The sequence below is a fragment of the Pholcus phalangioides genome, unplaced genomic scaffold (assembly GCF_987345545.1).
Source record: "Pholcus phalangioides strain wild (caught in Gottingen) unplaced genomic scaffold, Ppha-v1.0 ptg000017l_1, whole genome shotgun sequence".
Lineage (NCBI taxonomy): Eukaryota > Metazoa > Arthropoda > Arachnida > Araneae > Pholcidae > Pholcus > Pholcus phalangioides.
The window spans coordinates 7,172,554-7,199,986 of NW_028301610.1; the positions used below are offsets into that span (position 1 = coordinate 7,172,554).

Sequence of the window (27,433 nt, forward strand, 5' to 3'; positions counted from 1 at the left end):
GTATATCTTTACCAAACAGTAGAAAAGGAGAGATCTGTCATGAAACAGTCACACACACAGGTATTTATCAGACACCCAATTGTGTCTCTTGCCATCACAAGAAGATTATACCGATTTTCCTAATATTTAAGGTTGAACACTTGTTTATTTTATTTGTAAAAAAATGGTAAGGCAGACATTCTTTATAATCACAACAATGCACTTGTGAGGTTAAATTCAGATAAAAATTAAAATGGTAAAAAATATTTTAAGGTAAAAGAGAAAAAAATTTCATGTATATAATAAAATATTAGCCTCTTCAGAACTGATTCATTACAGATTGGCAATGAAAAACACAGGTCGATTGTTTTAAAAAGGAGTATTTTGAAGGTCAAAGACATCCAGACTTTAATAAATATGGCAGCTAGCATAATGAGTTTATAGCCAGACCTAATATAAGGTTCCTGACAGTATTGCTGATGTCTCCATCACCTTTGCTTGTTTTATTTCATTAAATAGCATTTAAGAAAAAAAATGGTTGTTAACAAGAAAAATAACAGGTTGCTGCTTAAATCACTATCACAAAAAGGAATGCCAGGCTACCATTGAAGTAACAAACTCAAACCAATCTGAAAACGCATAGAAATAGTTGTCCCAATAACCGATACAAATATAATATAATACCGATACAATAACTGCATACAAATAGTTTTGTCAACAAGATTCTATTTTATCTTACTAATCATACCGCAATGCATATCTGAACAATGAAAATTAAAATAGACTGATTAATAAATTACAAACAGAAAAGCCTACTTAATGTTTGTATTGATCAAAGCACAAAAAATGAGCTTTTAAGTAGGTATAGAGGACTCTAATTATTCAAGTCAAGTCAAGTCAAGTCAATGAGCTTTTAATACCATAGATAATAATGTTTTGTTCAAACAAACACATTAAAACATGAAAGTTCTCTGAAGATTGAAAAAAAAAAAAAAGTTGCAGAATCAAAGAATTTAATGTATGCGTCAACCCATGTATGAAGTCTAGCATCTTCCTCTCTTCACATTTCACTTCATCTCTTCACATTTTGTGTATTTCAGAGCTATAAACATTTATACCTAGAACCGTGGTTTGGGTCATTTTGAAACCTTACTATTCTATAGCAAAAAAAAGGGTTTATATACAATTTTCCTGAAATTAGTTAATCTCTCTAAAATGTATTTCTAAATGACGATAGCGAAGAATACAGGTCTGTCAAGGTCAATTTATTTTCCAGGGAGATAATCTTTTTATTGATGAAGAAGGAACAGCAAGTAAAGCTAAATATTTTTTATTTGTAAACTTGAATACCTGGTATTCTGACGGGAATCAAGAAAAATTTTTTGAAAGTGTAAAAACTCAACTCTAAAAAAAACATGTAGCTGGAATTTCAGTATGCACACAATGTCACAAAAACGAATAAAATTCTGGCTTGCAGTTGAGGTTGTATGTCTTGAATATTTCTAAACCTCGGGAAGGATCAGCATGCAACAAATTTCTTTTTCACATCACGTAGTGATGCAACTGATCAAGCCATTTGAAAAAAAGGGCAAAAAATGTTGTAATTGACAACATTTTTTACTACACTGAAACTGGTTCAAACGCTAAAATTAAAAAAATATGAGCTTAGTAGGCATGGTGAGACAAAATCGAAGAGAAGTGTCTGTTGCAATAAATATAGTGAAACTACAAATGCATGAAACATCGCTACTGGAAAACAATGATGCCACAATGAAAATTTATCAAAGAAAAAGGGATAAAAATGTTTTATCAGTCGGCCCACTTCATCTACCAGTTGATATTGAAGTAGTTAACTCCAAAAACCTTCCAGAAACTATTTCACACTACAATTCAACAAAATTTGCCATAGATGTAGCTGATCAAATGGCCAAAAAATATTTGGCAAAGGTGGCATCATGGAAATGGTCTGTCCACGATATATCTGGCAGCATCTTAGATCTCACTAATCTAAAATCCAGGATAAAACTATCCTGGACAGAACCCCAGAACAAAATCCAGGATAAATTCCTGGATTTTGTATAGCACAATACAAAACAGCAAAATTACTTTTCGAACGCAGTTCTTCTAAAATCTATGAAGAGCTGCATTCATCATATATTTTGCCCTTGTGCAAGAAGAAATGTTTGTGTGCTCTTGATTATGTAACTGTCTGTTTGTGTGCCATCAAAGGAAAAAAAAAATGGAATGAGTCCGATGTCAGGTAACATAAAAATGTTAAAAACAAAACTGTTAATTTTTCATCGGTTACGTGCAATGTCAACATGCAGTAAATATACAAGAATCACAAAAAAAATTTGCTCGTCATAAATTCCATTCATTGGTAAGAAATCAATACTTATTTGACTGAATCATATTGAAGAAGTTAAAAACTTAATTTGACATGCTTATTTTACATCTTTGTCATATTATGGGTTTACTGAAAAACGTTTTTGTATTGAACAGTGTAAATACTGTAGACAAAATCTCATTTTTATAGAATTACATCATTTTTTAGCTAATTTTGGAGCCCATTTCATATTCATAAAAAACATGGTTTCCATTATTGAATACACAATGAATGTTAAATAAGAGTAAGGAAAAACAAAGGAATCAAAAATAAATTCTTGTTTTCGTAATGGAACACCCTTGCTTCACAATTTGGGTCAAGTGAACCCAGTCCATAGTTCTAGGTATGCCAAAAGTACAGCAGTTCTAGTGTTAAACATTGTTTACTGTAGAATCATTTTTCTCATTTCACAAAAAAAGAAAAAATGTTGTATACATACAAAGGGTGTACATTAGGTAGTTATCAATCTGTGTGCATGTTTTCCACAAATTTATACTTTAAACTAAATATAATCTCTATCAATAATATTTATGTAATTTTCCTAAACAAGAACGCTACTCTCCAGAACCGTCACAAATCCAGTAATGGCCAAGTTCCAGGCTAGAATGGAAAATACAGTTGGAAATACTTTTCTGAAAGAACAAAAAAATATCCACTGAGGGAGACAAATTTCATTCATCTGCGAAAAATATTTGATTTCCTACAACACTTTTTCTATTTGTAACACCTTTTGCATTTATAACAGGTATGTGGCAAGATGTATTTCACAGACAATGGGTTAGGTCTGAGACAGGAAGAGAAAAGTCTTTTTTAGACAGTCTTGTATTGATTGTATTTATTGATTACAGATGGAAGCAAAATACTTTTGCACACAAAAGAATTTTCATTTTGTGATTTCAGAACATGGTAATTGTAAAAAAAAACCATATAATTTTAAACTAATGCTATGCTTATGAAAACACCAAAATTTCAAACTATTCTATTTTTAGTCAAGTTCACAGCCCCCAGGATGATTTTTATTATATTTTTTGTTTTTTCACACTATAAATTCACTGTAGAAGGGCCCATCCAACATCCAAGTCTAGATGCCTGACTGCAAAATGTGTGCAGAGCCATGGTCAAGTTATTATGAAAACAACTAAAAACAGATCTGGGTTAATATCTTCTATCAAACAAGATGTTTTTGAAACAATTCAGAATTAATTTAAGATGTAGATCCCAATCTAATTAGTCATTTTGAGAATAGAATTATACAGAAACCTGTCTAAGATGGACACTGTATGAGATGGAAACCTGTCTTGAACGAAATCAAAAGATATTCCCATCTATGATTAGTTCTTTGATGTGAATCTCGATGAAACCTGTCTAAAGCAGAATATTATTTCAGTCGCTTGACGTTCCGTTTCATACAAGTTCTACTGTATTATAAAGTGACAGAGAAAGCGATAGAGTAATTGACTACAGTAAATTTCATGAAAAAAAATCATTGACTTTGGTTTTTAAGGATGCAATTGATGAAATTTTTCATAAACAATTTGCAAATAAATAAATTAGAAAAAAAATGTATGAATACAACCATACTTGAAGTTTCATTGGCAGAAAAATCTTGTGAATCTCTATTACTCGGAATAGGAGAAAAACATTCTGGCTCTAATATGCACACATCTTTTACTTCACATTTATGCTTCTTTAATTTCATTGACTTTTTTTTCAACTTCATATCAGTCAAAGATTCATCATCACTCCTCAAATATAAATCTGTAGCGATGTATGGAGATATTTTATCACAGTTTTCCACAGGATTAGTAAGAGTTCCAGTCTGTACGTTGATACAAGTTGAATCATCAGTTTCCTCTGGCTGAACACTAACCTCAGATGTATGAGAGGACAATTTTAAATTTTCTTCCACGTCTGGAGTAACTTCATTAGAGCTGCTTTTTATCACATTCTGAAATTTGAAAACTATATGTTTATTGAGCACTTACAATACAAAAGTAAAAAAAATGCATTTGATAATAATGTTTAAATCATTGAAATTCAGTTAAATAAATTTGAGTAAGTTTACTATTAATATTTAGGCACACATGTGTGACATGAGTAACATAAAAACTTGATTTTTGAGTTCAGATTGCGATCAAAATACAAAATAAAAAAGTCACAGTGTGAGAATCAGCAAATTTTGCCTATACATTTCATAAATATTTAGTAATACAATTATAAGTATTGCATAAAAGTAAAAATCAATTTAATAAACATTTATTTTACCCTGGGAATCATTCATAAAAAATATCAATTAACTAAACATTTTCTATAATGTTCTTACTGTGCTTTTGAATCACATGGGTTGTGAAGTCCTTTTATACACTTTTATCTTTAGAACAAATGATTATGGGAAACATTTTTAATTACAAAAAGTATCCAAATAATGCACCCAGTGTTTGCCAATGCACATCTAGATGTGTGATTCCCGCATCAAAACTAGATTTTACTCTTCCAAATTTCTTGGAGTGAAAATACTCTTCAATTAATCTCCCTAAATTTGAGATAATTTTTCTTCTTTTAAAAATAGCATTATTTCTCACTGACGAAAATAAAATACCCTTTATACTTTCAAAGAGGAGTGCAATTACTCTTCAAAATTATTTTTTTGGAAACCATTGAATGTGCCCATTTCACACAGATATGTCCTTTACTTTACTAGAGAATGTACATGTACCATAGTAGAGTATATGACTAGTAAAATATGTGATACATCTAAAATGGGCGCACCTCATTTTGAAATACTTTTTAGAATTGAACGCTTGTTCCTATAACTAATGGTTGAAAAGATAAACATTGCATAAGAACTTGACTTTACATCCTGTATAATTATTGCAGTTCAAATTTCTAATAATTATAAATACACTACATCTATGTTAATTTTCCTTTTAACCTGTGTGTATAAGCAGTTGTAGATTCCCAAAAATGTAACTTGATAAACATTGATAATTAATACTTATTGCAATAAAGTACAGAGTAACAACAGTTCCGCCCAGGTACAAAAAAACAAACTAGGGAAAATTCGATCTCTCGTTTGTTTTCATACACTTACACAACCATATACTTCACACATCAACAATTTCACATTATTCAGTTCTCCAGTTCTCTCTTTTTGAAATTTTCCTCCAAGGTCAGTTTATATGCTGAGAAAATAGTCAATGAAACCAGTAACAATCATGATCTATCTTCTGTCTACTTTTGGGGTAGTCTGAACCATTCGCAAGTAAATTCACTTACTGATAATTTCAAGCCAATATTACCAATGCAAACATATTTGAATATTTTTATTTTTATTTGATAAGTTTCATTTTAAAATTAACATATAAAAATTTATAGATCTTATAAACAATGTCTAACCTGCATGTTAAAAAGTAATTCTCCATCCAGTAAGAACCTACTCTCTATGGCAGATGAATGAATGTACTTTGTTGTCAATTTTCTGTGTTTTACGTGGAAAAACAATGGATTTCCTTCCAAATAAAGCTAAACCAAATAAAATCGAAATAAAAAATGGTGCCACATCTTGAGCAGAGCCATCTTATCTTAGCGCATGGTCCCACTTGGTATAGCCTGAAGTGCATAGGCGGCATCATGATAATGGGGTCTCGCAACACTATGATTTTTGAGATTTTTGAGTAAGAATGAAATTAGTAGGTTGATACTTTCAGCCTATTAGGGGGACCTGGAACATCACTTGACTCTGGGGCCCATGATGCTGTTAAGATGGCCCTAATCTTCAACATGTAATAATGTGTTTTTTAAACATTTAAGAAAAATTACAAAGGTAGAAGCATAAGTATCAGCAACATAAATACATGTGAGGAACATGTTTTACACATCAGGTTGAAATTTTCAGAAAAATCATCTGACTATTTGTATTTGAAAATATTAAATTTCGCTTACAATCTGTAAACAGAAAATTTCTACAAATTCATTTTATTAACCGTTAAACTGTTCTAATTGCAAATAGATGAGCTAAATTACTTATTGATGATTCGTGATACAGAACAGAAAGCAATTTATTTTCTTGCCTATACAAAAATAACAGACTGTTTGTGCAGTTTAGGGTTTAAAAGTAGGCTGAACATACTTCTTCAAGAAAATAAGGGAAATAGATGTCCCCAAAAAATCATATATGGGAAAATACAGAGCATCACATAAGGTGCCAAACTTGAAAAGAATTCAACTATAGCTAAAATTGCTGCAAATATTGTCAATGGGTGGGGAATACAGGGCTATTGCAAATCACCATAAAGAAAAGAAGAAAAAAAAACAAAAAAAAAACATGTTTTATTTTAACGAAAAATAGGTGTTTTTGTTAAAATTGTCATTTTTTCTATTAATCTGAAATCTATACTCACTATTTCTAAGAACTGCAGGCTCTTCAATGGTGCAAGTGTTGAATGCTCTGACAAACAATTATATCTCAAATCAAGTTCACAAAGATTGACTAAGCTTTCTATGCCTGAAATAAATTAGAAAGATGATTATAGAATACTGGTAGAAAAGGATTCAATTTGAAAAAAATGTATATGATTAAATAAACATGACTGATTGATGTCATCGCTCTCAATCACTCTTCATTAACACTTCTATTTTTTAAAAAAATCAATATTTACCTCAACATAATACGTAATGTGAATGAGATAAAAAAAAATTTTGTAAAAAAATCTGCGACCCTAGAGATAAAAATTATCTGATCATTCATATTATGCATCATACTATATGTCATTAATAAGAACACAAAAAATTATAAAATTTTTAATTAACAGCATTCTTACCATTCAAGTATTCCAAAACATTATTTCTAATTTTCAATGTTTTCAGAGAAGTAGTATTATTTAAGCCAATTATAGTCTGTAATTTGTTGTAACTGACATTCAGAAAAGCCAATTTTTCAAGCACCTGTAGCAGTAGATGAAAATTCATTGAATAAATAATGCCATAAAAATGTATCAAAATACAGGTATCCCTCACTTCACATGATTTTGAAAAGTTAATTTAATGTTGGACGTTCACGTCCTTTCATAACTGGCTCTTTAATTCAGTTAACGTGAATGTCACGTGTTGTGTATAAAGTTGTATATCTTCATGTAACTTCCAAGATAGCTAACACGGGGAAGAATTGATTGGGATAAAACACTAAAATCTAACTCACTAGAACTCATTAATAAACACTTAGTAACACATTGTCAATGTCATCAGAATTTTGATTGAAGAAAATGATCCTATTGAGACCAGATTTGTCATAATTATGAGGGATATTCAGAATACTCTGACTCTGCTACTAAGTTTTTATAAAGAGGCAAAGAATGTTGCTTGCCAGTGGAATCTTGACCATCTCATTAAAAAGTTATCAACTGTTCATACCAGGCTCTCCAGGAAGGAAAAGATCTATGCTCACACCAGAATCATTCTATCATTTGATTAAGGGCAGACAGAAGTCAGAAGTGAAAATTATTAATCAAATCCTTTCGTGTATCATAAATTCTTTGAATTTATTTATGAGTTTGAACAATTAATTCATTCAAAAAAATTTTACCGCTAGGAGTTAAGTTTATTTTTTATCCTTTTTGAAGAAAACCCTTATCTCTATATTTTACATATGTTAAATTGAACATGATTATTTTGTGGAATCAGTTGATCATGTAAAGATGATCAGAAGCAGTGATTCCCAAAGTGGGAAATATTGCCCTCTGGTGGGTGATGGAATGGTCCGGGGGAATAGAAGCTACGAGTATAACACAGGTTCGCTTGAGTCGGGGGACAGATGAGAAAAAAAAATTCTGAAGAAGGGGGCGATGGAACAAAAAGTTTGGGAAATTATGATGTAAAGCAAAGGACACCTGTTCTATACACAAAAACATTCTATAACTATTTTGTTTCAATATATTAAAATAGGAAGAAATGGATGAAATCTTCCTTCATGTTTTAGTTTCCTCTCTTATGCCATTAATTACTACTTACCAAATTCATTTTAAAAAATATTTTAAAAAATCATCAGATGTCTAACAAAATATTAAAAAATAAATCCAATTATTGAAGAACATATGCTTTCATAGCTTGCATAATGAAATATACCTGGATGGGTTCAATGTTCCTGAGATTGTTGAAACTGGCATCAAAATGTTCAACATTAGGCAGCATACACTTTGAGAAAATAAAAATTGAAAAGAGTGGAATAAATTTTAACATATTTTCTCTTTTAAAGCATCATAATTAACAAGCATAAAATTAAAAAAATAAAACACCTATTTTTTGAACTATCCAAAATACCACTTCTCTTCACCTCAAATGCAATATGTCAAAAATGTTTCACTTTAAATAAGAGACTTGTTTTAAAGTGCAGAAAATTTCAAAATACTTTCAGGAGTTTTCAGCCATGATCATGTTATAGTAACACCTGGTTTTTATTGTACATGCTAGGAAACAAAGAAAAGGCAAGTATACTGAAAGTGTGATATAACCCACTATGTTACCTAGGTTCTAATGTGATATTTTCTTTTTCAACAATGATTCTAATAAAAGCCCAGCCTTGAATGAGGGAAATTGCCCAATGACAAAAGTGCCTGGGCCATGAAAGGTCATAACGGGTGAAAAATATCTGAACATATGATATAACAAGGGGCTATATTGCATTAGCCATCACAAAACAGTAATGAAAACAATAAGAAATATGTAAGACAAGTTTCTTCAAGTAATTAATCTATCATTTTATTTTCTAAAACTGCATTAATGGAATTACCTTAGGTAATTTACTCAGTTATAAAGCTATGAACAATAAAGACAGTGACCGCACAGATAACAAAGTGAATTCCTACCAAAGATTCATCAAAAGTGTCCATATAGTTATTGGCAACATTTAGTTCTTTTAGTTCAGACCAGTTGTTTTTATGTCTTCCATCATTACTGTCATTCAGAAATATTTCCTTCATAAAAATAAGCATGAAATTGAAGTACAAAAAATAAAATATCATTCCATTTTCTAAAAAAAAATTTATCATTACACATCATTACATTTTCTAAAAAAAATTATCATTATATATCATTCCATTTTCTAAAAAATGATTATTATATAATGAAACTTCAGTTAACGAGAAAAAAAGTAATAGACAAAGTTAACGAGCAAAAAAATCAAATGTTGATTTGATATACGAGCAATGATTCACATTATGAGCAAAACTTTTGTGCTCTCTTTATTTAATTTCACTTTATCATAAATGAACAGATGGTTTTTCATTTCGCCCACACACATACTGTAGAATTGTAGGTAATATTCTCCCCTATACAGCCTCCAGTTAGTGTACCACACTTAATGAACAAACGTGCAAGGGTGACTGTTTATGATAAAAACAATGTAGCATTGTAACCACATGTATGAGCACTAAGAGAATCTCTTCAGTTCTGCTTGGAGAAAACTGTGGACAGGTTGCATTATTGAACATGACTTTAAGGGGCTAGCTCATGAATAGGAGTCACCAGATGTGAAAGAGATTGTGTTCTTGGCAAATACAATGGGACTGGAGGTGATTGAAGAGGACATTCAAGAACTAGTGGAGGAACATGGTTAAGAGTTGACCACAGAATGAACTGTACATATAATATTTTTATTTATATACTAGCATATCGCTCTTATTATGCATTAAAATTATTTTTAGTGAATCGACAACAAGAAAAGCAAAAAACTGTTCCAGTTTGTGTTGAAGCAAGAATTTTTAGAAGCTACAAAAGAAATTATAGCAACCTGTAAGTTTTTACTCTGACAGAAACATAAAAAAATTGTAATCAAACAATAATTTTCACTATTTATATGCAGTACAAAATCTTGTTATAACAAACTCGAAGGGATTGATAAAAACGTTTATTGAAATGGAAAAATTTCATTACAATTTTCAGATTTTGTTTATTACAAGTGAATTGAATTGCTTGCTTATTAACAATAAAAAAATTATCCAAAAAATTATTTAAAAAAATATATTCAGATATATTTTCCCCCTGTATGCTTACATTTAAAATTTTCAGCCTTCACACTTAGAATAAGAAAAAGGGGTTGCATGCTATACGAATAAAACAAACCTTAATATAAAATTTGACATTTCCAAAGTCATTCATTTTGCTACTGTCATCTTATGCTTACTGATAGGCTACTCGAACCAAAACACACAATTTAAATAAATTCTGAATAGCTAAATGAAACCATGCCTGATTCTGGATTCAAAACTAAACCTGTTAAATCAGATATGGATACATTAACCACTTGGTTTCCAGGCTACTTGATTCAGTTTAAGGTCAAGTGGTACGATGCTCATAGTCCAGCATGACAAACATAAATTTTATACAAGATATACGGAAGACTGGATGTTGTGAAGATATTTATTATTTCAGATGTTTATTTTTTTTAAGGAAGGAAAATTCTCATCTCTGCCTCTACCGGGAGTCGAACCCGGGTCCCTCGATTGCCGGACGAGTGCTCTGTTAATCGAGGGACCCGGGTTCAACTCCCGGTAGAGGCAGAGATGAGAATTTTCCTTCCTTAAAAAAAAATAAACATCTGAAATAATAAATATCTTCACAACATCCAGTCTTCCGTATATCTTGTATTAACAAGTGGAGAGCGACATTCATGTCATAAATTTTATAATTTCAATTTTATTTATCACATCAACAAACGTACAAAAACAAAGAAAATCCATCCAAGGGATTGCTGTCGATCCATACTAGTGGACACAGTTATTGTTGAGTTAATTTTCAAACACAAAAAGTAAATAATAAACTAATCATAATTGAAAAATAAATAAACAAACAAACAAAAGAAAAAAAAATGCAAGACAAAGAAATCACCTATAAATATGACACTGACACACACGCACACAAAAATGTTACATTGATTTAAATTAAGATGAGTGACTTGTTTTATTCATATAAGTGGAAATAAATTATAAATGAAGCAAACAATTAGTATTAAAAGAATGGCAACATAATATGCTGACAAACAGATTTTTTAGAATTAAAAACATAACATTATATAAATGAAAGCATACCTTTAAATAACATATACTTCGATGACAAATAAGTACTTTTATCTGTGAAGAAAGTTGATCAAGTCCTATAATAAGATGCATTGGTACTTTGTGAAGCTCAATAATTTTCAAACTAGTAAACTTTGATAAATCAATTCCACCTCTTAGAGTGTATGCACCATGTATAATCTGTTGATAAAATTATGATTTGATCTATCACAATGTGTATTTGAAAACATTCATATACGTAATTTCATTTTACAATAGCACATGTCCTTAATTCAAATCTTGTTTATTAATTTTTCTTTTATGATATTTTGATTTTCTATAAGAAAGTGAGATGCAAACACAAACTAAAAATGCTCCAGTCATACTTTAATGAAGTTCACTGGACTGATTAAAAACATGAGATGTTTCTGTTGCAATACTCAACAAACATAAATGCTTTGAAGAAGCACCTTATAGACCAACACAGTATAAATCTCTTAAAATGACTATTATTAGTTGCCGATGAAGATTTTTTGTCAATATGGATGTTTTTTTGTGACCACTACAATAGTGAATCTTCTAATGCTCACCCATATGAGTATAGAATAAACCAAACAAACCAGAACACAACTGTCTCTGTTATCTTTGCCCTCCAAATACTTAACCGACTTATTCCGAAATGATTAAAGTTTATTCTAAAATACAAACAAAATTAATTACAAGCATTATGCCCTCATTAAAACTTACAAAGCTTGTATGAAAGAGTAACATACACACGAAACTTCCCAATATTCAAGCAATATACAATGCAAAAACTCTGTAAAAACTCACTGTACATACATGGGTCATGTATGTACAGTATTATGTGCACGAAAACATAAACTGAGAAAGGAGAAACTGCAACAAAAGCTTTTTCTATTACCATAAACAAGGCCTTTTTGTAAGCTGGGCCTCAAATAATAGACATAATTTAAATTTTTCATTCATAGCCCATTCGCATGATCTAGAAGTCCAGTCACAGCAACTATGTATAGATATGCCACATGTAAACTTTATGCCTCCATGCCTGTTTGCATCTATACACATCTTTTATTCAATTTAGAAGTAGCCTGACAGAGCACCAAAGCTTCCATCCATGTTTTGTATAAGACAAATGTAATTTTCATTTAAGAGCTAAAAAACACCAAAATTTGAATAGAACTTGATTTTGTATGTTAAACTTACTTTCCATTTTCATTAAGAATTTTATAATATTACAGACTAAACATCAGACATTACCCTAGAGTAAAAAATGTTGATAAAAATTTATTATAATACCTCAAAGTTAGAATGCTAAAAACAAGTTAGTGCAGCTTTGAAAGCTACAAGAGCTAAAAATTAACTTTAAAAGCTGCATAAGCCAAAATTTTATTACAAAAAACTATGATACTCTTTTATGTATAATCTTCTTATTATCTTATTAACCTTACAATCATACATAGCTATATATACAAAAATTCATTCAATTGAGACTTCTTCACGACTTTAATTTTTTACACAGATTGAAATATTTAAACATTCTATACAAGCAGAATCACCCATGAGCTGTGCGATGCATTTCAAATTCTAATTTATTTTAAAAGCAATGTTCTATTCACAAGCATTAAAAAAGTAATACCTTGAGATGAAACGTCATCTTCATAAACTTCAGTAAAAAATCAATATCTCCATGGAACATGGTTCCAATCATATTATCCGGAAAGATAGTTTCATCAAAATTATTCAACAAGCATAGTATGGATGTTGTAAGTGACAATTTACAGTTTCCATTGATCACATTCTCACCTAAAGTGTAAAAAAACATAAAAAGTGTATGTATGTAACTACAGGTTGTAAAAGAAAAGATCATTCAATCTGTGTAAATTATGAATGATGCATTTATTATTCAGAGCTATTTTATTGTGATAATAGTATAAGAGCATAGCAAAAACATTTTTCTTATCACAAGAGTTGTTAAATACCAAAAAAAAAACCAAAAAACATTATCACAGTCAGTAGTATGAAACAATTGATGGTGATTATGATGGTATGATACACAACCATTAACTAAGCTACAAAAGCCTTGTCTTCAGTTCTGTATGTTGTGACAAATAACTACCATAATTTCCAGTAAATAAGGGATGTACAAGCAGTACTCAGAAAAATGACCAGTATGTACACAAGAGCCATACCTAATCTACTTTAGGGTTTCCCTACATGCCCCAACCGATGGTCTAATGAAATGACAACACCCTTTAATAAACAGTAACCGCAATTGGTGTAGTGGTTAATGGAAGGGGTTCTAGTACCGAAGGTTGAGGATTTGAATCCCACTCTGGCCTGATCCCACTTTTTTGCGTTAACAGTATTTTATTTATTTGACAATAATTTTAAAAAAGAACAATGTACATCATAATATGGAAAAGAAAAACAAGCGTCATTTGATTAATCTTTTCTACGGTTATATAAATTTCACTAATCCATATAAAAACTGACACGGTGGAAATAACTAAACCCTTTGTAAAATGCTGCACCTATTTTCACAAGGAAAACTTTTCCAATTTCATGCAGGTGATAGTGCTTCCTCCCTTCAACTATGAGAACAATGAATTAAGGAAGAAAAATATTTTATCCTTTTCTATTATTTATATTGTATGCATATTCCTATAAGACGCCAAAGGAAAAGGAAAAATAGATATATTTCAAATACCGCCTTTCTCCTTTCCTTATCAAAATGTGAACAAAAGCTGACTCCTCTCACTGGCAGTTGATCTGACGAGATGGGGAATGGAAACATTTTAATAGGAGAAGCAAAGTTACAAAGTATCTTGGCTGAAATAAGATGGTTTTTAAGGAGGTGGGAGATATTTTATAAAAGTACAAAGCATCAAGTTATGAAAGATATCTCTTAAATACTGCTGAGAAGGTTAACAGGCATAATTGATAGGGTTTTCTAGGTTATCAATTGAGAATTTCTTGGGGCAAAGGACTGTCATATCCGTATCAGGCATCCTTAGGCGGTATCTAAGCTGTATCGCTGGACAAAGAATTGGAATATATTTGTTGGAAACTACAAGTCCATGACTGCTAGCAAGAACAAGAAAAGTCTAGTTTAGGGGGAAGGAAAAGTTCTATCAGAGTTTTTTCTTCTTTTTTTTTTGTTTGGAAAAGCATATAGATTGCTACCAAAAAACTTGAATAATATTTTACCATTAAGCCTTAGAAATCTGGCCAATTCAGATATTCTGACATCCATATCACCATGTTTCTACAAAAAAAGAAGAAAGCATTAGACTAGAATGAGAGAGAGAAAAAAAAAAGACAAAAAAAAAGAAAACCTCAGAAACAATAAATAACAGTATACTCACTGTCAACCCCTGAACAAATGAAACATACAATTTATTTTATGGAACTTCCAAAGACTTGAAAGCTACAATGGATCTGAAATAAACAAAATTAGCTAAATACTGCACCCTCTTTTCTTCAACCTTCCTTGAGAGCAATTAATATTAAAAGGGGCATCACAAACAAGTTCTAAAATACCTGGGATTTAACTTTAAAGCACAGGCCCAGGACTAGCGTATCCTCTCCCTTTATTGCAAGCTATTGTCAGTTGTGCTTGTGGCCAGTTTTTTAACATGGACATCTTTCTTTCACAGTACTACATTCAGACTCCAGGATGCCATGCACCCATTAAAAGTAGTTTCTGAATTTTTCCAAATAATTTTCTATACTAAAAATATTAATGTTTAAATGAATGGAGCATGACATTTAGCATTGACAAGTGCATGGTTGCTGATTTCGGTCTGAACAACCCGTGTTTCATTTACGAGTTGAATGGTATTACTATCCCAGATGCAACTAGGGTCACAGATTTGGAATTCTCATTGACAAGCAGTTTTGTCATATTTTTACTTAGGTTGCAAAAAATGAAAATAAATCGTTTGTTGGGATGCTTTCATTTTGGACGTGACCCGCCCAGTTTATTAATGCTACCTCTAGGTTTCCCCCAATCCCGACCCACACTTTGGGGGGGGGGGGGACTCCTGCTCTAGCAAATATAAGAATACTACTCTATGGTCCCGAGGCAGCTTTGATGGTGTTAATACATTACATTCCATAGATCCTTTATAGCAATATGTTTCTCCTATCATCATATACAAGTTTCACTATACAAGTGCTTGGTAGGCACATTGCACCTGATCTTGTAACTTTTGCCTGATGAAATGTGCCTTATAATGGGTTAACCTAGGAAATACAGAATTTCCTGCCACAATATAGTGGCTTATTTATCATAGGGCTCTTGGCATATGTAGGAGCCTCATTTAGTAAAAAAAAATTGTGAGAAAACTGATGGAAGCTGGTATGGTTGCTGATCCCCTGACCCAAGTTTGATGACTTGGCAAAACTGGCACCAAAAGAATGTAAAGTAACTTCAGCAAAATAATTTAATGGAGTAAAAGCAACATAATGAAATTATCGGGCTGAAACTATAGGGAGGAGAAATAAAACTTTTTTTCCTTCAGTTTGACCAAACACATCTTCATAATATCGTGAGCGTGTTTCAATAAAGTAGAGCTTCTGTAGCCCAAGGTGATTAAGACCAAGGACAAAAATCTTAGATTACTGAAAATCTAGAACAGTTGAAAACCAATAAAAAAAAAATGTGTAGTTTTATTTTGAAAAAAATAACTTACATACTTGGATGCCATTGGTGATTTTCAGAAATTTTGCGATTGAAAAAGGAACTCTTATTATTATTTGATGAAATTTTCTTCCAAACTTGTTTTATTTAGAGCTCTGTACATGATCAGTTTTGTTTCTAATTCATCACAGTCAGAGACTGCCAAATCTTTTTTGAGCATAAATTATCTGCAATCATAGAAAACATTCAAAAATTACAACCTGGAGACAAAGAATAAAGAATTTTTAGAACAAAATTTGTAAAATTTGAATAATACAGACTTGTATTATTTGAAATTCTGAATTTGGATTGCAATATACAGTTCATATATTTTACATGATACTTTACTTTTTACAGTTCCAGTGCGATCTGAGTAACAATTTTGAAGATGCATGCAATGGTGTTGTTTCAGTTCACCCATTAGTTGAAAATTCTCAATCATCATACAATTTTTTTTTTTAAATAGTGTGATGATCACATATTCCCAAGAGATCTATTAATATTAATACAGTAGCGCCCCCTCTCTAATCCAGACTGTGATCCACATAAGCTATACACTTTTTTTTCATCAACCAGAGACTTTCATGTTTCCCCTCTTTAACTAAATTCCTTCATACATTTTCTAATTTTATATTACATTAGTCATTTTTTTTCTTTTTTGTACAACACCTCTTCCCCCTCCCAATCTATTGCTGCTGTGCCCACTGCAGTTTTCAGTTTGGGAAAGTGGGAACAATGGTGGCACCTGCATGTCTCAATGAGAGTTGGAAAGTAAGCTTTGATTGAAAGAACTATATTCCTCATTTATTTTTTATCTCGACCCCCTACACAGTGTTTCAGAATTTGTCCAGCGCTCTATTATTATTTCAGATTATCTAAGTCAGTTCTTGGAGAGGTTTAAGGGGGATTGTGTGAGGCGGAGAAGTTGATTTACTTTATGAGATGTTTTTTTCTTAGCCCAATATCTTAGATTAGTGAAAGGGAAAGAAACTAGGAAAGAGACTCTTTTTCTGGATTTTATGCCGAGGTGAACTCTGAAAAAAAAACCACTTGGTGAACTCGTCTAGTTGAACTTACGATCTGGTGAAAAAAACTCTTGGTGAACTTGTGATCTGGGCAAGTGCGCTACTATATGTACACTATTAGAGATCCAAACTTGCTTTATTTCACGCACTGTGGTATGATGCTCTGAAGTGAAGACTAAGCAGCCTCCCTTAACTTCAGCAAATGCTCCCCCTCTGGGGGGACAGTAGAGAATGAGATTATTTTTTTTCTTAGCCCAGTATATATCAAGGAAAGAGACTTTTACCTGTATGTTATGCTGAAGTGAACTCAGAAAAGTCTTCTGGTCTAGAGACTAGAAGACTTTTCTTTCCAAGTTCACCTTGGCATAGGCTTAACATCCAGGAAAAAAAGATGCTCTCTCCTTAACCTTTAAACAAGCAATGTTTCTAATTGAAATTGGTCTCATTGATTTTATTATTTAAAAAAAATATTTTTCATTTATGAAAGCGCATGAATTTTTTTTCCAGAGAGTGTGATTTTCCAAAACAAAAATTTCATTCATTTCAGCACCATGTTATAAATTTAAATTTTCAAATCATCTATTTTTAAGAAAGAATAAAATTTAATTTTTTTGTTTTTAACCTTTAACTGGTGTTGTGAAAATTCTATGCGTAACTAGCATCATGGTGCCATTTTGACCCAGTAAGTATTAATGCATTTTAAAAATCAGCAAAAAAATTTTCATAAAAGCAGTGGGTTTTTGACACGACTTCATTCATCTATCAATTATAATTTGCTGAATAATTTTTCAATTCTCTTTAATTATTTTCTCAAAAATGGTCTTTTATTAAGACTCACATTTGAAAGAAATGGAGGGATACGTGACTTTTTGAAATTTTTTTAAAAATTATTTATTAAATTTTTTGAATGCAATTTTCATGATTAAAAAAATAAACGGATACGATTAAAATATACTCAGAATATAAAATTTACAAATTAAAATGATATTTACTATATTTTCACAAGCACGAAAATTAGTTTTATTCTAAGTCGGAAACACAGTACTTGTAAACAACATAATGACATGCTGATCACAAAGATCTTATGTACAATTCACTAACAACACAATCCTCATGTCGGATATTTGATGTTTCACCATTAATTTGAAACCGTTATTGAGAAAATTGCCGCTCTTCCGATCTTAACATTCCAACCATCAGACAAAAAAAGACTTACGCAAGTGGTGGGGTCAAAATGACCCCACAGAAACTGATCAATGATGTAGAAGAACATTAATTTGTCAAACACGTGCAAACAACTAGCTTGAAAGGTACTGAAAATAAGTTGTATCAGATGCATTTCTTCCTCAAGAGGTGGCAAGATAAAAAATGCATGGCATCAAAATGACCCCACCACGCCAGTAAAGGGTTAATATTAATGTTGTTTCTGTGGACACGGGCAAGTCTAGAAAAGATACAGGAAATTTTTTTAATGAATTTTTCGGTTGATAGCTATAAAATAAAGGATCAGAAAGGGAAATAAAAAGGAAAAATTATTAAAATCAATTCAAATCTGAATTCAGCCAGTAAAAAGTTAATTAAATTATTAATTTCATATTATATGCCAAATATTATTCTGTAAAGAAGTCTGTGGTCTTCATCTTATTGGTCCAAGGGATACCTGGTGCTAGCCTTTGTCTTATAGGCACAAAGGGTCCATGCAGGCAGGCCCGTAGCCAGAAATTTCCTTCGGGGGGACCAAAGTAATAGAACAATAGATTTGGCCATCTCTTTTCCTTTTTTCAGACATTTTCTCACATTTCAAGGGAGGGACCAGACCAATACCTTCTAGAGCAGGAAGCCTTCGCCCGCGATATTTTCGATGCTGTGACGTCACCACACTCCAGCCTAAACGAGAAAGAGAATTTCTTCTTCTCTGCATTCTCCCCCGATCGACGTTGTAACTCTCCCAAGTAATCACCATTAAAACATCAGTTCGTAACGAAGGCACATGGTCGTCGATTAGATATTTTTTTCCAGAAATATGGCTGACCCGTATTGCAGAGGAAATTATCTGTCAGGACCAAAAGTATCTGTATTTTATTTTCCGAAATGTGAAGATCTGAAGAGGAAGTGGTTGAATGCCATCTAAAGAAAGGACTTTGTACCGTATGATCGCAGTAGTGTAAGTGTTCATTTCGTAACAAATTATATTGTTTTATTCTTTAAGAAAAATTTAAAAAAAAAACAACGAAACGGAATGCAAAAAAATCAACTCCGATATTAAGAATAGAGATGGGACAAATAGTGATTCGGCGGAATAACCGAGTACCAAATATTCAGCTAATGTTTTGGCCAGATATCAAATATTTCGTGGCCGAATATTAATTTCCTTAAAATTCATTACAATTGTAAATGAAATTAGTGTTTATAATTAAAAAATGAAATTATTGGTAATTTTAAATATTGAATTTTAAGTATGGAATTTTTTTTATTTCAATAGATATTGAAAAACTGGTAATTGGGAGATATTGCCATGATACTGACAAAATTTGACAATGATACATAGCATATTAATATTACAAAATGATTTTTGTTTTTAATTAATTACAATTTCATATCCAATCAAGGAAATGTGAATCATTATTTACTCCTAACTAGTAATGCACCATATAATTTATGTGAACTAGTATTTAACTAGCTATAATAGTAGTATATTATATATAATTTAGCAGCAGATTCTTTGTCCCATCTGTTATGGAGAACAAGTAATGGTCAGAGCCTAAATTAATTTCATGTTATTACCAATAGCCATCAGTCTGATTATGCTTATTTTATGTCTAGGTATGTGAACTGCATTTTCTGGCCACGGATTTGGTAACAGAATCTTCGGCTTTTGACAAAAACAGTGGTAAGACTTTAACAGCTCTGTTGAAAATTAAGAGAAGAAAGAACGCTGTGCCATGCATCTTCGAAGGATATCCCTCAACTTCTATGGCACTTCCTATTGAACGAAGGTTATCTCCAAATTCCAAAAAACACTGAAAGAACGAACGCTTAAAAAAGGCCCTTGAGGAAAGTGTGACTGATGCAGCAACATATTCTCAACAGAGACAAATCAGCAGTATGGAAGATCTACAGTGATGTGTTGAAACATTTGGACTTGACAATTTTTATGAAGTGTCGAATCAGTGACAAATTTTGTGTTTATCAGTTGGATATACAACCATACCCACCGATTTTGCATTCAGTGGTTGCAAGTAATCTTAATGTTTCTGTTTATTTAAAAAGTATTGCATTGAAAAAAATTTCAAAATTTACCCTCCCATATAAGTTCACAAATTTCAATGACTTAATTGATATATTAGACACACTTAAAAGTATGAATCCTATGTGTGAGGAAAATTCCTCTAAAATAGATTTCTTCAATGATGCTCTGTCTTCTTGGAAGACTGGTGAAAATGAATTACTGATAAATTTTATAGAGGAACAAATTAAGATTGGTCGTTGTGCAAAAAAACAACTTGAAATACTCTAATGACATCATTGTATTTGCTACTCTGTTTCGTCACAAGCGTACAAATTTATAAGATCTAGCAATAAAATGATACTGCCTCATCCATCAACTTTGAGGAAAATTAGTCAGCGACTACCGGTTTCACCAACGGAGGAGGTGAGTCAAAATTTCTTGATGTACATAAAAGCCAGAGCAAAATATATTTCTGATGCAGATAAAAAAGTTATTCTTCTTCTTGACGAAATTTACATAAAACCTTATTTTGATTATAAGGGAGGTTCTGTTGGCATGGCCTTCAACACAGAAGAAGCTGCGAAGAGTGCTTTTGTGTTTATGGTTTCCAGCTTAATGTCCCCTTTTAAAGAAGTTGTGCATATTTTACTTGTGTTCAAGATAAATCATTTATTGTTACATAATGTTATCCTAAGTTATTTTAGGTTTAGAAAATATTGGTTTCACAGTTATTGGTGTTGTCACTGATAACAATGCTATCAATAGAAAAGCAATGAGCTTGTTCACAAAGCCACATAAGAATTTATATATGTATCCCCAGCCTCAGTGTCCATCGAGACCACTATTTTTTGTTATAGATAGTGTGTATTTGTTAAAAAAATATCAGAAATAACTGGTTGAATCAAAGAAATGATGGCAAGTGCTATTTTTACCTGAACTTTGATGTTTCAGTTGACAATTTTTGTACAGCATCTTTTGCATCATTGAAACAACTGTATGACAGACTCTGCAAATGTTAACTGAAAAATTATGTTGAATTCATGTTTAATGCAAATGTTCAATTAAAGATTGTTTTTCAATTCTAGCAAGTTTTATTTCTTGTGTAATTTTATGTGTGTAGTGAAAAACATTGGATAGAATTTTTGCTCCCCAGCCAATATAAATATCGACAGGTTCATATTTTATTATCTTGAACATAGATCACACTTTGCTTCATAACATAAATCTCAAAATTAATCTACGTATTTTTGGTTTGTTTTTTTTCTGGCTTATTTCTAAAGAATCTTCGAATAAAAATGAATTTTTAAGAGAAGTTATAAATAATAAAACAATTTTATGCAAAGAAGAAACTGGTGACATATATTGAAAAAAAAAAACAATTTTTGAAATAGATTTTTACTACTTGAATGTTATGCATTTGTGTACGAATGAGAATCATGCAATCTATATCTAATCCACAGTTTATATTAAAATTTTCTGGAAGGAGCAAAGCAAAGCATATTTATTTGTTCATTCATTCTTTTTTCTTCCTTTCAATAAAATACACATTACATGAGAAGTTTGTATATATTTTTTTTAAATGACAAAATATATAGTGAATATTGCATATGTCTATCTTAATGAAAAATAAAGGATATTTTATATATAGTTGAATTTTGGTCTCTAATTTCTTTTGGTATTCAATGGATATTTTTTGGTTAAAATCAACAGAAATGAAATTCCGAAAAATTAATTCTCTTGGGGAAATTTTGATGTCAAATGGTAATTTTTTCAAATATTGTCAAGTTTTCATAAAAACTCTGGCTCTAATTGATACTTGAAAATAATGTTGAATTATAAGTATAAACTCGTCTATTCGAGTGCTCAATTCTTAGCTAATTCAACCTTTTTTTATAAGAAAAAAATATAATATAGCAACGGGGTGGGTAAAAAAAAAAAAATATATATATATATATATATATAACGCCGTTACAGTGTGTGGTGCTGCTGGAAAATGATCTTACAGGGAAGACGATTCTAGGACGGATTTCGATGACGTCACAAATCTCGGGGTCAGGCCTTCTGCTCTAGAAGGTATTGACCAGACCCACCAAGTCTTCACCCCTGCTATGGCCTTGATTGGGTGCATGACACACATGATTAAGAACCTCAGATTTAAGTGAATTTCTAAACATGCTGAAAATGTCAAGTGATGTGGCAGGTACAAGGTGTAAACGGAAACACAACTCTTCAAGTATATGCCCTACATAAAAAAGTTAAAATTTAGAAAAAAAGCTAGAATATGAAACATCACGAATTTTGTGTAAAGAATATAGAATTTTATGGAGAATTCGGAAAATCTACCATTTACAATATTCAGAAATAACAACAAAAAAATATATTTTTTTCAGATCTGAGCAATACCTACAAAAAACCTTTAAAGAATAAGTAAAGAGATTTTTTTCTATGGACAACTAGTAACAGTATGTAAATGGCTTATTGCAAGAAGAGATTAGCTCCATTTTGGCACTTTTGAGTCAAGTCTACTTTCTTGTTAAAAAAAATTTGCTGCATCATAACTACAGAAGTTTCACTTCAAAAATGTCCTTCATTTTGTGCTAGATGAAGTTCGTTAGTTCTTGTTTTCCAATAAATAAAGCTAACACAATCTTAGCACTCATGAAAAAAAGAGGCAAAAAAGGAAATTGAATCCTTCTTGGTTCAATGGAAGAAAAAAGGAGATTGAATCCTTCTTGGCTCAATGGAAGAAAAAAGGAGCTAATCCACTTCCTGCTGCACAAGCTCTTTGCAATTACTTTTTATTATATGCATATGTGTATATATATTGCTATATAAATTTTTCTTTCAAAGAAAAAAGGGAATTGAAGTGCTCAAATGCATATTACTGTTTAAAATATAAAAAAAATTGAGAAATAAAAACTTGATCGATAATCCTGAAAAAATTCCCTAGTCCAGAATCACCTAGGTCCTGAGGAACCTGAATTAGAGAGGTTCTACTGTACAATCAGTGCCAGAACTACAGGGGGCAACTGTCCCAGGCAGCAAAATTTAGAGGGCAGCAGTTTTAGACAGGAACAAAAAACACTGTTACAAAATTATCAAATTTTGAAGTTTTTGGGGCAGCAAGATAATGTTTGCCCCATGCGGTGAAAATCCTAGTTATAGCCCTGTGTACAATATACATAAAAACTATAATACATTGATACAACTCGTAAATTATGAGTTCAATTTATTCCTGAAAGTGACTTGTCATGAAAATTTTGTTTCTCAAAAAAGTTAACTTTCCTATATAATATTATTACTCATATACAGGGCTATAGCCAGAAATTTCTTTGCGGGTGACTAAAGTTATAAAACAACCTGGGAGGGTCATGAAAATACCAAGTTTTTTGTGTTCGAAGTGGACTCGTCCAAATTTCGGCCACTTTCCCTTTCTCCATGAGTTTCTATTCATGCCACCCTTTGCATTGACGTTCACCCTTTCATTTCAATGGATTTTCGGGAGATAATTTGTCTATATATATACTGAAAACACCCCTTTCCTCTCAGTATTATCTCTTTGGAAAATGCATTGAGTACCCTTAGTCCATTCTCAAGGAACATTCTAGTATATCAGCTTTTAAAATTCCATTGATAGGGCGTTGCAGTTGTCTTTTCCGTTCCCGCCTCTGACAAGAGCTTTCATCTCCTCCCCGTAGGTGACAAAAGCCCGCCAAAACGTACCCATACCCCCTAGCTGGGCCGACTTGAGGCGGTTATGGGCATTAACCTACTCGGCCGACTTCGGGCGATCTGGGCATTATAGAGTTAAATGAAGATAAAGCAGATATGCATTGTATGTATATTCTGACTGATGAAAATGGTAGGCATACACAATTTACAGAGATCACCACCTCCATAGACTTTGTCCATGTATTAATTTTTAATTTATGCAAATTTTTCATTATATTACAGTTGGATTCTGATACAACAAAAATTCCTACACTTGACAATTTTTTTAGAAGTCGCTGTATGAATATTTGAATATTAACTCAACCCTAATATAATAATCTTCCTTAAATAAAAATGAGATGACATATTTAACCCTCTGGCTGCTCATCCTGCGATTTCCACGGGCAACTCAAATGCAGCAAAATCTGCTCATCCCGCAATTTCCGCGGGCATGTGTTTTTCTTCCTTTATTGAAAAGCGCACCCCTTTATTTCCCCGTTTAACCACTGAAATAAATTATATACAGTATTAGACGTTTCATTTACATTTTGGCCAACAGATGTTGTTAGTTGTCCACTAAATTGCGGCATTTGAAGGCACATGGTATTACCGCTCAAACTTCCCTTTTTGAGTGGAAAAAATTACACAATTTTTGAAGCAATTTCGGTCCACAAATTGAGCAGTCAGAGGGTTAATGAATAAAAATGTCAGTTTTATCTAATTCTTTGAATAGGGGTTCAACTGTATTTTGTCATGACTAAGCAGGGTTGGCACAGTATTTACTGTTGATGGTTTTACCACCCAGGGAAAACCTATGTTTTTTACCACCTTTCAAAGAAATTTTTTTTAATAATTGTGAAAAAAGTGATTTATCTACTTTTTTTCCAAAAACATTTGTAATTTTGATAGTGCTGCATGAACACAGAACACTAAAATTATTATGTTCTTACTAGCATGCATATTTAATTATACTATGCTCATTTGATATAATTTTTATAAATTTTCTTGCCATAAAGTGAGGCTTGACCCTGGGTGCCAGGTCGTCATAGCAACTAGTAAATATGCATTGGCACCTAAAATTTTCTTTATGTAATTGTTCAAGTTCAATTGAAGTCTATGGATGATACAAAAATTTCTGATTTTATGACAGTGTGTGTTTTAGCAAAAAAAAGAGGCTACCTGTGTTGGCTACCATGTTGGTGAAATCTTCACCAAAGTGAGGACGACTTGGGTGAAGATTTTATAAATTACTGATAAGAGACTGATTGGTCGATAATTCTTGATATCCGCTTTTTCGACCTTTTTGTAATCATCTTCTGCAATCCACTTTTGTAATGTCTTACAAAGGGATATTCCACTTTTGAATTAGGGTCATTCTTCTTAATCTGAAATTCTCTCCGGTCTTTTATCAGTTTCTTTGTTTCTTCTGTTATTTTCTTCACCGGTTTGATTTCTTTTTCTTCAGCAACTTCTTTTGCTACTTCTTTTAGGATAGCGGTTAAAGTTCTGTTCATCGTGGTGACATTTTGTCCATCTTCAGTAGTTTTATAATTATAGTAAATCAAATTGGTTCTTCAGCTCTAACTGGAATTTATATTGATGTTCTTGAAGCTTTGCCATATCGATGACAGTTTTTGTATTTTTGATAAGTTTCACTCTTTCCATTCTAGTGTTAAGCATCATTCTACATCTCACCAGTCGATGATCGGTTCCTGTATTGAATTTATTGAGAACACTGCATTCTTGAATCATAGGCTTATGCTTCTTATTAGATAGGACATAGTCTATCTCGCTTGTTGTTCCAGTTGGGCTTCTCTAGGTCCACTTTCTTTGGGGGTTTCTTCTTAAAAAACTAATTCATGATGCATAACTATTCGCTCTCTGCAAATTCGATGAGGCTGTTTCCTCTCTCGTTTCGCACACTGTAACCATGACTTCAAACTGAGCTTTCATCATTTCTTCTCTCTCCAATTCTAGCATTGATGTCACCCATTACTATTTTGATATGATGGTTTCCTTTACTATTCATCTTGTCTAATTCTTTATAAAAGTCTTCTTTCGCTTGTGATTTTTCCACTTTTTATGAGAGAAATCCTACTCCACTAGTTCTCTTATTATCTGTTCCTCTGTAGTAAAATACACATCCACTGGCAAGTTTGATTTTCTCCTCTCCTTACTTCACAGATGCCTAGGATTTCCCAATTTATTCTTTCCAGTTTTTCCAACTCCTGCAAATGATTTTCTGAAGAAAGAGATCGTCCGTTATACATGGCCAAGATCATCACCTTATAGCAGTTTGGTCCAACCCACAGATTCTTAGCACCCTCTGTCTTGCTGGTCGCTGCCTTAGTTATAGTATCTGTTTATAAATAGCAGAGGCAGATTTATGACTTAGTCGCCTACTGGCTATTTTGCTGCCCTTCTCCTGTTCAATCTGATGTTTTTGACCACAAAAATTCACCGGCTGCACCACAGACTGCTTACGGTCTCTTCCTTCGTAAATAACGTCCGATAAATAGTAATTTAAAAAATAATTGTATGAGCTCTTGGTGATAATAAAAAGTGGGAAAGAACCAAAATATTGATTACATCGTTTATAATTAAAATTGGTTTGTAAAAAAAATCAAGCGATACCCATATTAATCAATCATGGTTTTTATAATATAGAAATAGTGGGCAATAGCCTCTCTATCTTTATAATAAAAGTAATACACAGTGAAACCTTGATATAGCAATACTCTGTGGACCAAGAAAAAATTTTGTTGTAGAGGAATTTATCGTTATATTGAGTATTGTTGAAACAATTTTTCCACTGTACAATAAATCTTATATAACGATCTCCTCTATATTGATATTACTCTCTTGTCCTGATTCATAGTGTTAATATACTCCATTCATAATGTAAATCCCTTATAACAATATTTTATACATATATATCTGGTCCCTTTCGTTATCATTATATAGGCTTTTCACTGTAGCATGTCTAAGTTACAAGTTGTGCAAAATACAAATTATTAGAATTCATACATACAAAGAGGTAGCGAAAGAAAAAAATAATTGGTTTTTGCATCAACCTAATTCAAAGTGTACTGCTGATAAAGACTCAAACATTGGTCGTGTTACAACAGTTTCTGTTTCTACGATTCTTATTTTTATTTTTTAATTAATGCTTAAGTTTATTTGAAATTTTTTATGATAGTTATTATTTAAACAACCATTAATCATTAGTAAGCAAAAAAAACTGTCCACATTAATTATCAATACTAAGATGTTAATTGTATGTACAAGGTTTTTACAATTTTTACAATGTACTGGTAAAAACCACAAGCCTGTGGCTAAGCTACAGCTTTGTTT

The 27,433-nt window shown here is 31.8% G+C and overlaps 1 protein-coding gene across 4 annotated transcripts in view; it reads right to left on the minus strand.

Moving 5' to 3' along the window:
• Positions 1-27,433, minus strand: part of LOC149072172 (uncharacterized) — a 61,255-nt gene that overhangs the window by 28,979 nt on the left and 4,843 nt on the right. For 2 of the 4 annotated variants that reach the window (XM_089246087.1, XM_089246088.1), the window contains 10 exons: positions 16,128-16,302; positions 14,641-14,698; positions 13,070-13,236; positions 11,446-11,613; positions 9,226-9,333; positions 8,486-8,554; positions 7,186-7,309; positions 6,766-6,869; positions 5,762-5,887; positions 3,947-4,313 (listed from right to left, as the gene is read on the minus strand). In XM_089246087.1, coding sequence (XP_089102213.1) covers positions 3,947-4,313; positions 5,762-5,887; positions 6,766-6,869; positions 7,186-7,309; positions 8,486-8,554; positions 9,226-9,333; positions 11,446-11,613; positions 13,070-13,236; positions 14,641-14,698; positions 16,128-16,142 — 1,306 coding nt within the window. In that variant the 5' untranslated portion in view covers positions 16,143-16,302. Of the gene's footprint in view, positions 1-3,946; positions 4,314-5,761; positions 5,888-6,765; positions 6,870-7,185; positions 7,310-8,485; positions 8,555-9,225; positions 9,334-11,445; positions 11,614-13,069; positions 13,237-14,640; positions 14,699-16,127; positions 16,303-27,433 lie in introns of those variants that run through there. The other 2 variants (XM_089246089.1, XM_089246090.1) reach the window with 2 other exon arrangements.